This window comes from Rhinolophus hipposideros (genome assembly GCF_964194185.1).
Source record: "Rhinolophus hipposideros genome assembly, chromosome: 25".
Classification (NCBI taxonomy): domain Eukaryota; kingdom Metazoa; phylum Chordata; class Mammalia; order Chiroptera; family Rhinolophidae; genus Rhinolophus; species Rhinolophus hipposideros.
In genome coordinates this window covers 9,802,252-9,817,372 of record NC_138071.1, presented here as the reverse complement: position 1 = coordinate 9,817,372, position 15,121 = coordinate 9,802,252, and the positions used below count along the sequence as shown (strand labels likewise).

General features: G+C 42.0%; 1 protein-coding gene across 1 annotated transcript; it reads right to left on the bottom strand.

The window, feature by feature from the left end:
* Positions 1-548: 548 nt before the first annotated feature.
* Positions 549-11,790, bottom strand: LMOD2 (leiomodin 2). The gene is made up of 3 exons (XM_081038581.1): positions 8,972-11,790; positions 2,807-4,138; positions 549-2,304 (listed from the first exon to the last, which is right to left on the bottom strand). The coding sequence occupies exons 1-3, from the start codon at positions 9,242-9,244 to the stop codon at positions 2,278-2,280; spliced, it is 1,632 nt and encodes a 543-aa protein (XP_080894707.1). The 5' UTR covers positions 9,245-11,790; the 3' UTR covers positions 549-2,277.
* Between the last annotated feature and the right edge of the window lie 3,331 nt (positions 11,791-15,121).

Genomic DNA, 15,121 nt, shown 5'->3' with positions numbered 1-15,121 from the left:
GTTTTCCTGAATGACCAATATACCCACTTACTACCTGACCATTTCATACTTGTCTTACTATGGGCTTTATAAATACTTTGTCTTGTAGTTGAAGTGTGAGGATCCATATCTTTATTTACATTTTGTGAACGCCTAGTAAGTGCATGCTTCTCTTTCCCGAGGCCCCAAAAGTTTCAGCAAGGCAGCCTTTTTAAAATGTAAAGGAAAGAATATTTGACTGCTCATCACTCACTTCTGGTGAGAATGCCTGGCTGCCTCCCCAGCCCTGGCAGCTCCCCTTTCCCTCCTAACTTGGGAGAACTGCCGAATACCCCCTTTCTTGGATTCGTGCATGGTTTTATCGACGACCCAGTTTATGAGCAGCCGTCTGCTCCTGTACCTCAAGGTGATGGAGCTGGAAGCCGGTTCCACTTAGAAGAGCCTTGTCCTTGTATACACACAGGGTCAGGGGAAGGGAAAGTCTGTCTGCCTTGACTTTCTGTCCTAAATTCACACACACACACACACACACACACACACACACACACACACACACACACACGTCTTTTGAGAACTTACATTTTAGCTTTTATTCTTTGAACAACAATAATGAGCATGATTGTGAATACTAATGAAAGGGAGTAAAAATAGTGAAGTCACTATTGAGGGAAACGGAAATGGCCACCATAGTTCTAAGAACAGGGAGCCCTTGGGGGGCTTGAGTCTGGATGGAAGCAGAGAGGTGCAGTGATGCAGGAGTTGGGTGGTACAGAGATAGACAGTTTTACGTGCAACCTGACTCTGTCTGAGCCTGCGTTTCCTCATCTATAAAATGGAGATAGCCTCTTTTAATGCTCTTGTGAAAAGTACATGAGACAACCTAGATAGTTCAGAAAATGTCAGCCACTCGCCACAGGGCACTGACCTAGCTAACAGCCCTCTGGAACCCTCCTTAAGAGATAATATCAGTTATCCTGATTGAGGAAGAAAATGGCAGAACCATATAGAAACAGACTAAAAGACACAGACTAAAGAATTACTGAAGAATTTTCAAGGAGAGCACATCCTCTTGATTGGAGATAATCCAATGCTTTGTACATGAAGCAAATAATTATAGAATAGGTGGTCCAGACAGCTTGCCAAGACCACTGGTATACTCTGCAGGACACAAAGGAAACACTGCTAATCATCGTTATTGCAAGGGACTAAAAGGTTTATAGCTTTCAGAAGCTGGAGGGGAACACGATAGTGGAACGAAGGTAATCTCTGATACGTCTTTCTCTTATTTGAATTCAGATCTTCCTTGAGTGAGGGGGGTGGGGTAGAATAATACTTGGGGATTGCAAATACACGTGCTCTTGTGCCTTGATGTGTGTCGTGCATGTGTCATCACCACTGTGTGTGTAGAGCTCAAAAAGCTGAAACCCATTGGACTAAGGTTTATCCAAGGAGAGCTTAAAAGGAGAATTGAATGGTGAATTTGCAGCATCAGGCACAAGACAACTCCGAATTCCGGGGGCCTATCTTCCAAGCATTCCTCTAGCACTTATCTCCTCTTGACTAAGAAAGTTTCTAACTTTCAATGTTGCTTCTTCCAGAAATATTTGATTTTAATTATCCATGACTGAATTGATCTTGCAGCCTTATGGGCATATGGGGGTGTCAGCTGGCATCCTGGGTCTAATATTGCTTCATCCAAGGTGATAGTGGCCACTTCTGGGGTCTTTTCCCAACCTTTTATCTCTCTACCAACAAGACTTTAAAGAAAATTCTTGATGCCAGACATTTAGAAAGAGCTCTGTTCAAATTTTCCTGAATGTGAGAAAACAAAGAGAAGCAAATGCTAAGCACCCAAACCCTTTTGGGGTGAGAATGTAATATTTTTAATATTTAGCAATGTTACACACACACCTGACAGGTGGATCAGCTCACAAAAAAAATATTAGTTTGTTTTAAAAAAACAAAAAAAACCTTCAATCCAAATTTATTGGGATTACAAAAATAACAGCACATTTTGTTAACTCATTACAACTCAGAGCTACCAACACATCCAAAGATATGAATAGCATCTTTAAACTGCTTCTTGCCAATACAAATCTGACATAAAAAAGTTTATTTTCATATTTACAGAAGAAACATGCTGATTGTTCCTTAAAATTCTCTTTGGAATTAAAGGGTGAAGCTATTTTTAAAGTCAGCGAACATTGCAAATCGAAGAAAGTATTTTAGAAACATCGCACAATGCATTTTATTTAATACTACTGAATAATTCTGCATCCTCTTCTAAAGATGGTGTTTTTATTGCAGAGCAGCTGGAACTTCCACCTACAAAAATAGAGGATTTTCTTTTAATAAAAACAACATAAATGATAAAGTGAACAATATCTCTAGGGTGTGTCTCCAGCAGTATTCTCTGAGAAGAACTCAGATATAGATGGATTATCGCTGAGTGCTATTCAAATTTTATATTACAAATTAGGTTTTAAATCACTTACAACTCTGGGTAACATTTTTGACAAGTGATGAATCTTTTGGGGGAATGTAGATTGTACTCCCTGACTTTCTTATTAAGGAAATCAGGATTTTTATATGTTGGAGTGTCTTTAAATGGGCCTGGCCCTTAAAGGACTAAGAAGGGGACCCAGGCACGCCTCTTAGATGGAAATCTGCTCACTGGTGACCTGCTCCTGATCTTTAAAACTTGATATGCTTGCTCTTGCCAACTCAAGTATTAAAATTCAATAAGAGGCGACTTCGGTGCCACTGTGCACTGGAGGCCGACCCCTTTCTAAATCTGCGCCCCAGGGTCTGCTCTTGGGGAACTCACCCGTCTTAGCTGCTTTATGCTACTTCCCCGAATCGCTTCCATGAGATTGTCATGAGCTGATCTCTGTGGGGTAGAAGGTCGGGAACTCTCTTCCATTTTCTTCTCTTGCACTGACCTCAGGGAATTTTTTATTTCCTTTAGGATATTGTTTGGCTGTTTCTTAACCTTTTTGCCTTTTTTCTTTTTCTGTCCATTTTGTAATGCCCGCTGGGCACTCTCCTGTTGTTTGATGACCTCCGCGATGTTCCGGGTGATGTACTTTTTGTCCGGAAGTGGAGGAGGTGGCGGCGGAGGAGGGGGTGGCAGTCGTTGGGGAGGAGGGGGGGGAGGGGGCGGAGGAGGGGGCGGGGCCACGGGAGAGGCAGGCCGGCTCCTCACAGTCTGGGCTTTCTTGGGGAGTTTGGGGGATGACCAGGGCGACGCGCACGGTGAAGACCCAGGCGTTCCTCTTTGCCAGACTTTGGTCCTCAGATTGGATCCTCCATCATACCCCTCTTGCTGTTTTTGCTCCTGCATCCGCTTCTGCCTCTGCTTATCCATGTTTCGGGTCAAGAGGCTCGTCATGCTCATTCTTGGTCCTGGGAGCTCGAAATGGTAGCCCAGCCTGAGCAGCGTGGTGTTGTCGCGCAGCAGCTTGACGATCTCCATCTCCACCTGGCTGCCCATTATGTGCCTCTGGTTGTGGAAGCGCAGCTCCGTGAGCACCGCGTTGCGCTGCAGCGCCCTCATGAGGGCCAGGATGCCCTTGCCAGTGATGAAGTTGGAGTCGAGGTTGAGGTTGGTGATGTGCTGGTTGGCCCTGAGCATGTCCGCGATGGCCAGGGCCGCGCTGTCGTCGGCGTGCGTGTTGGCCAGACTGAAGGTCTTCACCGCCGTGTTGTCCTTGAGGGCCTCCGCGAAACGGGCGAGCGTCTGCGACGTGATGTTCTCGATGTTGTTCAGGTTGACTTCCGTGGTGTCAGGGTCGTTGTTTCTCACCTTCTCCAAAGCATCCTCGATCACCGTGGGGTTTCCGCAAGGGTGGATGGCCGCCGGCGACTCTGCGTGCCTTGCGCTGTGGCCGTTGGTCAAGCTTATGTTTTCTATTTGACTTTTAAAGGTCTTTGGCCTGGAATGGTCAGAATTGACACTATCGTAATTTACAGTTCCATTAATACCTTTCTCGTTGTCGATGGCTCTTTCCTCTTCCTCGCTGCCCTCGCCCTCGCCCTCGTCCTCGTCCTCGTCCTCGTCCTCCCCCTCCTCTTCCGTGTACACCTCCTCAGAAACCTCGCTGTTACTTTCCGTAAAGATAAGCTCTTCCTCACTCTCCTCTTTGTCTTCTTCTGCAACCTAAAGAGCATAGCATCATCATGAAGTTTGTCATATATATGTATATATTGCATCGTTATGTTCTATACCTAAAGCTAATACACTGTTATATGTCAATTATAATCTCAATAAACTTAAAAAAAAAACAAAACATTAGACATCTTGTGTGGCAAGCAGTACAAAACTTTAGAAGGAACTCAGTGAATCTGCTGTGTAACCGAAGGTAACGTCACGGCATAACTTTCAACAGCTTTTTCTACAAACATTTCTTTGGTATTCTGCAGAATACATAGCCAGCATTCAATTGGTTGAGTTAAAATTTCCTATCATTTTGCCACTTTGGATAAGTAAGTTAAAACTTCAACTTTGGAAAACTTTGATAAATTTTTAGTCTCTTAACTAATCGAGTCAGAATGACTTGCCCCCAGTGTACTTACAGTTCAGCAAATTCAACCCTCCCTTCTAGAATCACCCCTCTGACCTGCTTAATTCTCCATCCCAAACAAGGGCAACTAACGTGTACATGTTAACAGGTTCCCTTCTTTAATGTTCCAAACTCTTCCCCAAATCTGTCTCCTGTAGCAGATGTGACAGGAGCCAAGTGCTCTCGGCTTCACCTGTCTCAGTGTAGACAGAGGGAGGAGCAAATAATGCTTTTATCTACCTCTGGGGTAGAGCCCTGCTTGGGGTCTAGGAGAGCCCACACCACCTGGGAGCCGCTGCTGCCCTTGCCCTGGCTCTGGGGAAGGAAGCTGAGTAGCAGGGCTGCTGTTCAGGGAGCAACAGGTGAATGCCCAGCTCCAGGCAGGAAAACATTGAGTCGCCCTTTGCAGCAAATCAGCTTGAAATCTCACTCTAGCACAGGGTTAAATGAGACAGACTGCAGAAGACACAATGTGGGAAAGGTAATCGCCCTTGGCTCTACCTAGATTCTCAGCATAATGTGGAACAGCAGAGAACAGTAGAAAATCTTGAAGGAAGACGTTGCCTCAGCCTGATGGTCTTAAATTATTTAGCAGGCATCAATTATGAAAGACTTTCAGGCAAACACAATTCCATTCTATCTCTGTCTTTCTTGTTTACTAAGAAGCCCAACTGACCTTTTCTTTCTTTTTTTTTCTTCCTATCTTATAAAAAAGCTTTTTTTTTTTTTTTTTTTTTTTTGGAAATTTATGACAGTTAAATTTTCTCTAATGCTATCTTTTCAGTCCTTTATCTTCTCTAAAGCCAGGTGTCCCTCCCTGTCCCCAAAGCCTCTACACTGGCAACTTTTTATGTGTTTGTTGTTGTTGTTGTTGTTGTTGTTGTTTCTTCACCCTGAGGGCTCCTGCTGCCTGAGGCATGTGGAATGAGCTTTGGAAAACAGTGTTTGTCTCCAGGTTTGTTTGCCCAGTTGCTATCACAAAATAGCCTCCAGTTATCCACTTGTTTGGAGTGGCAGGCACCAAGTGATGGCCTGGGGAAGGGGTCAGCCACTCCTGGGATGGCTTGTCCAGTCTTAATTTACTCACTTCTTCAGGATCAGGATGGTATGTGTGTGTGTTTAGCTGTTTCCATATTTGGAGGAAAGGGGCCTCTCAAAATCCAAGGCATACTGCCTGTGATGCCACCATTAAATTTTATCCCTTTTTTAAAAAATACTTTTAGGCTTTATCTGCAGGAGATGATTTCCCCTCAGCATGTACCTGGAGAGATAATATGTGAAACTGTTGTCTAGCAATGAGTTATCATGTAATAACTAAGTGACTCTTCTTCCAGAAAGCCCCCTCAAATTATCCTTTTGATGCATTCCCACATCTTATACTTCCCCCAGTTAAGCACCTATTTTAATGACCTGTCATCTTCCCCAAAAGACTATTAGCAGGATGAGGACAGGGATGGTGTCTGTTTTGTTCACCTAGCACTGTGCTCAGCATGTAGCAGGGACTCAATATATATTCGTTTACTGAATGGGCGGATGTAGAATGACCTTGGCTAAGAGTCACTGAGTCAGGACGAGGCCCAGGAGAAAAGTACTGACTGGGCTGGGTGGGGGTAAGGTGACCAACTGTCCTGGTTTGCCTGGGACTGAAAGCTATCCCAGGAAGCAGGATTGTTAGTTCTAAAATCTGGATAGTCCCAGATAATCTGAGATAGTTGGTCACCCTTGGTGGGGACATCTAGCAGAAGAATATCAGAAGGGAGAAAAGTATCTAGAGAGGAGAGGGAGGCAGGAGGATACAACACTCAATCTTTGTCTGCTTTCTAAATTGCTCTGGCACCAGGAGAGACTACACCTTTCCAGATCTCCCCTCTACCACTGCTCTGGTGTTAACCGTAATCCCTGTGAGAATGGGGGTGGGAAGGTGAGGATAGGGCCAGGCAGTGAGTTGTGCAGTGCTGAGGTGAAGAGCTCGTTGACTTTAGACGAGTCCCCTCTGAGGGTTCTTAAAGAAACTAGTGTAGTTGAGTGGTTCTAACACTGCAGTGTGTCATAATCACCTGTAGGCTTGTGAGACCACTGAATGTTGGGCCCCACCCCCAGAATTCCTCACTTAGCAGGTCTGGGGGAGCCTAGAATGAGCAGTTCTAAGAAGCTCCCAGATGATGATGGTGGGTGGGCACCCCCATTTTGGAAATCGTGGTCTTTGTGCCAATAGTGCTTGGTCTGAATTTCAGCTCTACTTTAAAACTATTCGTCTCAAATGAGTTTCTTCATCTCTCCTAGTCTCCGTTCTCATGTGCAGAAGGTAAGAATTCAATGAAATAATGTGAGTGGCCCCTACACCCAAGGCCCAGCAGAGATACAAGCTAGGGGAGCTGGAGCCTTGGTGTCCCAGGCCCCCTGGAGCTATTTCATGGAGCATAACTTTGTGTGAACCCATGGGGGCAGAGGCTGTCATTCAACAGGAGTGGAAGGTGATTTTCATAAGCCGTGACAGAGCCAATAGCCTGATAACAGAGAGCCCATCTCCTTTTCATGGGCCACACTGTGCTACTCTTTATTTACGCTGCCATCCCCCAGCCACCCCTCAGCTGCTTGAGTTTTTTTCCTGGGGTGGGAATGGATTTACACCCTTCACCAGAAAGCTTCTGCTGGGCACTCCTTGTGACTACAGAGACAGCTGGCCAGCGGGCAAAATGTAGTGAGAGAAATGTTAACCAGCCGAGAAAGGAATCAAAGTTCGTCAACACAGCAGCCTCTCTAATTGAGCTGATAAGCCACTGGCAGGGATCACCAGAACCTTTGGCAGGATCCGGTGGGTTTCATCAACAGCTGACAACAGGCTTTGCCCTTTGTTTCCCGCCCATCTCAAGACATCATGACATTAAAATGCCTTTGTTGCATTATTGCTACAATGGCTGTCTGTCCTGGATCTTCTGAGACAATTTTAATCATTTTATGAAGGAAATTCTTTAATAACTGCAAAGAAAAAATGTCATGTGTATTTTAAAATCAGATTTCTGACACATATTCCCTCATCAAAAACAAAACAAAACAAAAAACGAAAAAAACAAAACCTCTAAAAATCATGGTTGCGGAGGAATTGACCAGCCCAAATCCTGGCCTGTCATGTGTGTCCTTTCTTATCAGCTCCCCTTCCAGTCCTTCTATGCAGGCAGCCACCGTGGCCTTGGCAGACCCTGGCCTGATCCCAGTGACCCTTCTCAATGATTGACATGGACAAAGCTCACACATGTCTTGCTACAAATGCGGCCCACACACCCTACCACCGAGATCATCTAACAGCCTAGATTAGTACCTGGAACTCTTACCACTGGCTCCAGGCCATTTTGATTTTAGATGATTCCAGTGGAGCACAGAGGTTTTCAACTCTTGCTCCTGTCCTGTGTTCTTTCACAAATTCATAAATTTGTTATATTAACATTCTATTTTTCCAGAGCATAGTCTTTTGAACTTCCTTTTGTTGATGATTAATTTAGCATATTTAGAGGAACTGTTTACTGGGCAGAGAACAAGCACGTAATGGACCTGAACTCTCATAGAAGTCCATTTCCTGGCCTCAGTATCACCATTATAAGTAGAAAGGAACCTTAGAGATCATGCACACAGGTTTGCTTAACCTGGGTCCGCAGGTGGGTTCAGGACATGTATCGTCATTCTGACATTCTATGTAAAAGTCTGTGTATATATGCACTGTGCACGTGCATTTTCTTAAGAAGGTCCATAACTTACCAAAATCTCAAAGGGGTTTTTGATTTACATACACACACACACAACAAACTAAACCCCCAAAAACAAACAAACAGTAAAACCACTGGCTCCCACTCCCTCCATGGACAGATGGGAAAGAGAACCATGCAGAAGTGACTAACTGTTGAAAATCTAACAACTTAGGGACAGAGCAGGGACTAGAAAGAAGCTCCCCACATTCGCACTCCCAGGTATCTCCTACCACCCCACACTCCTTGGAGTGGGAAAAAAGAATTGTTTTTACTGTAGCCACCATCACAGTCAAAGCAACCAGAGCCTGCACTTTTGCCTTTATAGACGAAAATAAATTTACTTCACTGCCGTATATATGTAGAGATACCATGCCACATCATCCCCAACTTATAACTCACATTGGACTTACATTTTACAAAATATCTAAACCCATGCCTTACTTGTGAATTATTTTCCTCTTGAAAATTCCATCATTAGTCAATTATAGAACCCCAGCCAATCATTTTACATATTATGATCCATTTGGTGGCCATAGAAGTTGCAGGACTATCTCAACCCGAGTAAATTTTCAGTAGCAGATTATAAGAAAAGAGATGAGTTCTGCAAAGTTAGAGAAAACTGGTTCCTGTTTTGGGGTGGGATGGTGGGGGGCTGGGAGTAGCCAAGGAAAAGTCCCAAAAGCCTACCTTTCCACACTCCCCCAGCCTCTCCTTCTCCAGGAGTTTTTGGGACTCCTTTTCCCAATAGGCCATCAGTGCCTCTCTGCTGAATGTCCCAGTGGGGGTTTTCTCGGTCAGACTCTTTTGCCTTAGCCCCACAGGAAGGTTGCGGTCAGGTTCAATGTCTTCCAACTCCCTCTCTAGCTCCTTCAGCTCCTCAGCTGACAGGGAAGCGAGGAGTTCATCCTCATCGATGGATTCATATTTGCTAAGTCCTCTCCTGTAGCCGAAGGTAGACATGGTCCCTGCTTTGTCAGACCCCCAAGGAGCTTGAAGAACCAGGCATTCAAAACAGCCAGACGCAGGCAGGGAGGCGAGTGGGAGGCTGGTCAGCAACTGGTGCTAGAAATGGCTGCGATAGCCTTTTAAGAGTGGTGATACAGGCTGTGACAATGCAGAGAAGAGTGAAAGCATAGGCTGTTTTAAGCATCAGACGTCAGCTAGACATTTGAACACAAAGAATGTCACATCGGTGGTGGATGGAGGTCTCAGAACCAGTGGGGATTATTAACATACTGGCCAGGGACAGATTTAGCCAAGCCTGATAGCTCGGCAGAGAGGACAGGCAGAGAATGTTTCAGATAGGGAGTGACACTGTTTTTACTTTGTATTCAAGCAACAGGCGAATCAACTTTATTTTGAAAATGACTCGCTACCACCACCATGGCCATTAAAAGTTTCTTTCATTATGATCTTAGAGGTTGAGAGCTGACTATACATCACTCTACAAGTAGTTGTTCAGGTTCTCCTAAAAACATATTGTGGGTGGCATGGATGGAAACAGAAGGCTAGAATAATAGAGTAATTCACATTTTTGTTGTACTTTGCAGTTTACAAAGCACTTTAATATAATTTTCCTCATCATAACAAGTCCTATGAAATGACTAACGTAATCCTTCTTTACAGATTTTGGCAACCAAATCTCTGAGAGATTAAGTGAAAAATTTGGAGTCAGACAGCCAGAAGTGCAGAAGTGCTTTCTCCACTGCACAAAATGGCTTCCTTGTCCTCACTCCTGTGTATTAGTAAACTGGATTTACAAATAAAATGCCAAGAAAAATGAAAATACTGGGTATGATTTATTAAGAAGTGATACTGTGCCAGTCTAGTGCTAAGCATTTTATATATTATATCTCATTTAGGTCTGTATCATTATCCTTATTTTACTAATATGGACTAGGATAGGTCAAGTAACTAGCCTAAGACCACAACTAAGAGGTGGTGGAGGCAGGGTTTGAACCCAGGTTTGTGGCTGGATTGAAAACTGAAGAGGTACTAACTTGAAATTATATATGCTCATGTTCTTATGAATGTGATACAATATACACATAGTTTACAGCACTTCATAAATGTATAATTTTAGCATACAGATATATAAAAATCTGTTAAAATGTGTATGCATTGAAATATACATTTATCAACACATGTATAATACTATATTTTGTTTATACTTTCAGCAGCTGGTGAATATTTAGGTTGTTTTCAGGTTTGGGTTACTATAAGTAATGCTACTATGAACAATGACATGTAAGTTTTCGTGTGGCCATGTATTTTCATTTCTCTTAAGTAGATATGTTATAGTGGAACTGCTGAGTTATATCATAAACTTACATTTGACTTTTCAAGAAACTGACAAGCTATTTTCCAAAATGGCTGAACCAATTTACATTCCCATCAACAATGATGAGATTTCCAGTTTCTCCACATCCTAATTTGTTATTGCTTGTGTTTCTAATTATAGACATTTTAGTGCATATGAATGGCATCTCATTGGAGATTTAATTCTCATTCCTCTAATAATTAATGATATTGAGCATCATTTTATGTATTTATTGGACATCTTTGATCTACGTTGGTAAAATATGTATTCCAATCTAATTCTATGCTCATTTTTAAATTGGGTTGTCTTCTTGTGTTGCAAAGATTCTTTATATATTCTGGACTTTATCAGCTATGTGATTTGCACATGTTTTCTCCCATTCTGTGGCTTGTTTATTGGTACCTTTTGAAGAGGGAATGTTTTTAATTTTGATGAAGTCCAATTTATCAATTTTTTTCTTCTATTGCTTGAGCTTTTGGTTTATAACTAAGAAATTTTTTCTTTGCTCAAGGTCAGAGAAAATTACTTCTATGTTTTCTTCTAAGAGTTTTAGGTTTTTATATTTAGGTCTATTACCCATTTTGACTTAATATTTGCATATGTGTAAGGCAAGAGTCTAAATTCATCTTTTTGCATGTAAGTATCCACCTGTCTTAGCACCTTTCTTTGAAAACACCATGGTTTTCCCTATTGAATTGTATTGTGCCTTTGTGGAAAACTAATTGTCCATAAACATAAGAGTTTCAGGAGAGTCAACTCTGTTCTATGGATCCATATGTCTATTTTCTTATGCCAGTACCATAAAGTCTTAATTACTATAGCTCTGTAGTATATTTTGAAATCAGAAACTGTAAGTCCTCCAACTTTTTTCTTTTGCAAGAATGTTTGGAATAACTATTATTATCTTAACTCATTCTGGTATTCTGCCTCCAAAAATAACTCTGACTCTTTTCAATGATACCAATGAGAGAGATGATTGTGAAATTAGAAATGATGAGTTCATTGTTTTTTATGGCCTGTCATATATATTTTGTGTAGCATCAGTGATAACACATATTTTTTTATGTGATTTGGAAATGATATCAAATCATTATAGCCAAATCTGGTGAATAAGTTATTCAGCAGTATAATGACATTTTAGGTAAAACAACAAACTATGGTTACAATTATATGAAAACCTATGTGTGTTTTGAAAAAAAAAAGAGAAGAAAATACATAAAAATGATAGCACAAGTTCATTTCTTCAACAATTATGTATTGACCCATATAAGTTGACCACTGTGCAAATTTTGGATATATAATTATGTACAAAAAAATAGTGGACCTGTGCTTTACTCTCCTCTATTTTTCTCTCTCTCATTTGTAATTTTTCTGTAACAGTTTAATATTTTTATTTGACAATTTATTAAACACTACATGTCAGATTCTAATTTAAGTGCTGGGGTTAGAACAGTGAAGAAAACCAGCAAAGTCTCTTCCTTCATGGAGCTTACATTCTAGTTGAGGGAGACAAACAATATATACATAAACAGGTAAATTTAGAACATATCAGATAGAAACTCTATGGAAAGAAATGGAGCAAGGTATGTTTCAGAAGATCTCTATAATAAGGTAAAATTTGAGGGTAGACCTGGAGAAGTAAGTGCTTGATGAGTGCAGATTATAATACTACACATGTGTGATTATTAAATAATTTCTCCAATATTCTTGGAATCACAGATTCTCAGATTTCAAAGAGACTTTGAAGAGTTTTGCTGTGTGGCAGTATCACTGGGGAAAAAATGACCTCTCAAGGATACTACCTGAAGAAGAGTGGTCAGTTAGATATCTCAATATACATGTTACAAATCACTCCGATTATGGTAATAATCACAACTCATGAGAGATCTCAGTTCACTGGATCCCCTGTTAAGTATTCTCGTTAAACTTGAAGTCCATGAGTGACCAAATACCACCACCTAATCCTGGCTAGACTTAACTATAATGAATAATTTACATTTCCCCACAACCTTGTCTACATTGAAGGAAAAAAAATCTAATCATATCTTTTCCAAGCATCAGCATTTTCTATTTTGGGGATTTTTATTTGATCACATTGTGTTTTTTAGTAGAATTGCTTTTAGAGTCAACAACACTACAACCCTTTTTGAAATTAGCATCTTTTGTTAAAAAAAAAAAATCTCTACCTTGGGGAGATTATTTTTTATGCTTCTTGATTGGGAATCAGTTCCACACTATTTCCCAGGATATTGGCAATTCCCTTTTTAGTGAAAACAGCGTTTATTCTTTCAACCTTATTTTTGGTTTCCTTTGGTTGCCTCTTGAAAATGCTATTATTTGTTTGTTGAGCACACATTTACTAAGTACCTGCTGTGTGGACTGGTACTGTGCTGGAAGCTAGGATTACAACCAGAAAAATAGAAGTTGATCTAGTTCCTGCCCTCAGGAGCTCATACTCCTGGGAGAAAGGCAGACAGCTGACAGTAACACAAGGCAGTGACAGCTCCGCCAGGGTGCCAACAAAAGAGATGGGGACTGCAGATGAAGAGGCAAGGCAGCCCACGTGGGTGGAGCCTGAGAAGGCCCAGAAGACGATAAAGAGCTTTCCAGGCAGAGAGAGAAACCTTGAGCAAATGCACCAGATTATGAAAACAAAAACAAAAATGGAATATTATTCGGGGTAGCAGTGGAGGGTAGGTGGAGATGGGCCGAAACTGACCCTGGTTCTTGTACTATTTCAAATAGAATTCTTTGGTATCTGGACCCCCATCACTCCTGGCACATGGTAGTTGCATATAGATGTTGAATATTTTTGTCTGAAGGGTCATGTCAAGGGGTTTTGGACTTTATTATCATCTACTGTTAAGTAGAAATCTCTAACGTTATCCTATAGCTACCATCCATAGCCATAGTTTGCCTTCTTAAATGTAGACAACTGTTCTTCTCAGCAAGTGTTGGGATGGTAAGGTAGACTCAAGAAGAACAAAACTCATTGGCACCTCCAAAAATCAGCAGTACCAGCCTTCTCAGCAAATCTGGTATTTCAATAAACAGTATTTATAGGCAGTGATCAGAGGCCTCCTAACTCCACTTGTAATGACTTCCGCCTGCCTAACTACCACTTGTTGGGCGGGAGACTCCCCCTGTCTACAGGCGAGTTACTTTGCTTGTGGCAGATGTACTTTAGATTATGTTTATAAGTGTTAATATAGGCCCTGCCAACTGTTTCTTTGTTTTCTTTAATACCCCCCAAATTTCAGGAAGAATTTGGTAATTTGGGGAATTGTTCATATTGCATAATGTTGTATGGGGATTCCTATTGATAATCACAAAACAGAGTTAAATGAATGTATTATATAAATACATTCACTAAAAATCTCACTCCCCCTGACCCTCTGCTTTATTCTACAATAGGCCCTTGTTCACTCACAGATTTAATATGTGTAATTTCAATGATTGAGAGGACCCCAAAGGTCCAAGATTTACAATTACATGTCATTTTACTGAGCTATAGTTCATATCCTCAAGCTCCAGAATGCTTCGTGAAACTACCTAGAAAATCTCCACCTGGGTATCTCACTAGTACCTAAAACTCATCGTGCTCCAAGCCAGTAACTTGGTTTACCTCTTTCTGCCCTCGCCTTCCCCTCCTCAATACCCAGGTGCTGGAGCTTGAGTGTTACCTTTGGCTCTTTTTCTCACCAGCATTGTCATATTCAATCACGAGCTCTTGAATACTGCTTCATGTCTGACTATTCCCTCTTGTCTCAAAAATCTAAGCTGCTGTCCTGATTTTCTTCAGTGACTCCTTGATCCATTGTGGCTGGACATTTTCTCCTTTCCCACAACACAGCCAGAGTAACTTTTGGTAAACACACATCTCATCGAATCACTCCTTGCCTAAAACCCTTACATGGCTTCCACTTTGCTTCAGACAGACTTTTTAACCATGCCTTCTGGCCCCTCCAGGATCAGGCCCTGCTCACCTCTCAGCCTCTCCTTGGCTCACATCCTCCAATGCTCACACCAGAGCCGCACTGGGCTTCTGAACCCCACTCTTGCTCCATCCCTAAACCTCTGTCCATGCTCCTCCCTTGGCCTGGAATGTGCTTGCCTCTCCCTTTGCTCAGGTCTTCAGTAACAGTCCTGCAGGGAGGCCTCTGCTGATTCCCAAGGCTCCCACCAAACCCCACTCTCCATGACAGCGTCCCGCTAGGGATTGCTTGTTTTGAGTTGGTTTTCCCAGGAAAGGTGTTTTTGCCAAAAGAAAGGGTCACGTCTGATCATTCACTGTCCCCAGGGCCTAGTACAGCGATTGGGTGTCCAGGAATTATGTTTTTTTAAAAATATCAAAACCAGATGAGTTGCAATGTAGGCAGGGGTAGATGCAGTTCTTACAGAGCCTGAAGATTACATGGTGTTGGGACCTCGTTAAGAATAATAACACAAATTACAAATGAAGAAATGTTAAGAAAGCAAGATTGCATTTAAAGCAATAATAGAACCACAACAGACTA

Coding starts and splice junctions, on each gene's coding strand:
- LMOD2 (XM_081038581.1), bottom strand. CDS start 9,244: ATGTCTACCTTCGGCTACAGGAGAGGACTTAGCAAATATGAATCCATC. Junction 4,139..8,971: donor GGCTGGGGGAGTGTGGAAAG/GTAGGCTTTTGG, acceptor TATGCTCTTTAG/GTTGCAGAAGAAGACAAAGA. Junction 2,305..2,806: donor GCATAAAGCAGCTAAGACGG/GTGAGTTCCCCA, acceptor CTATTTTTGTAG/GTGGAAGTTCCAGCTGCTCT.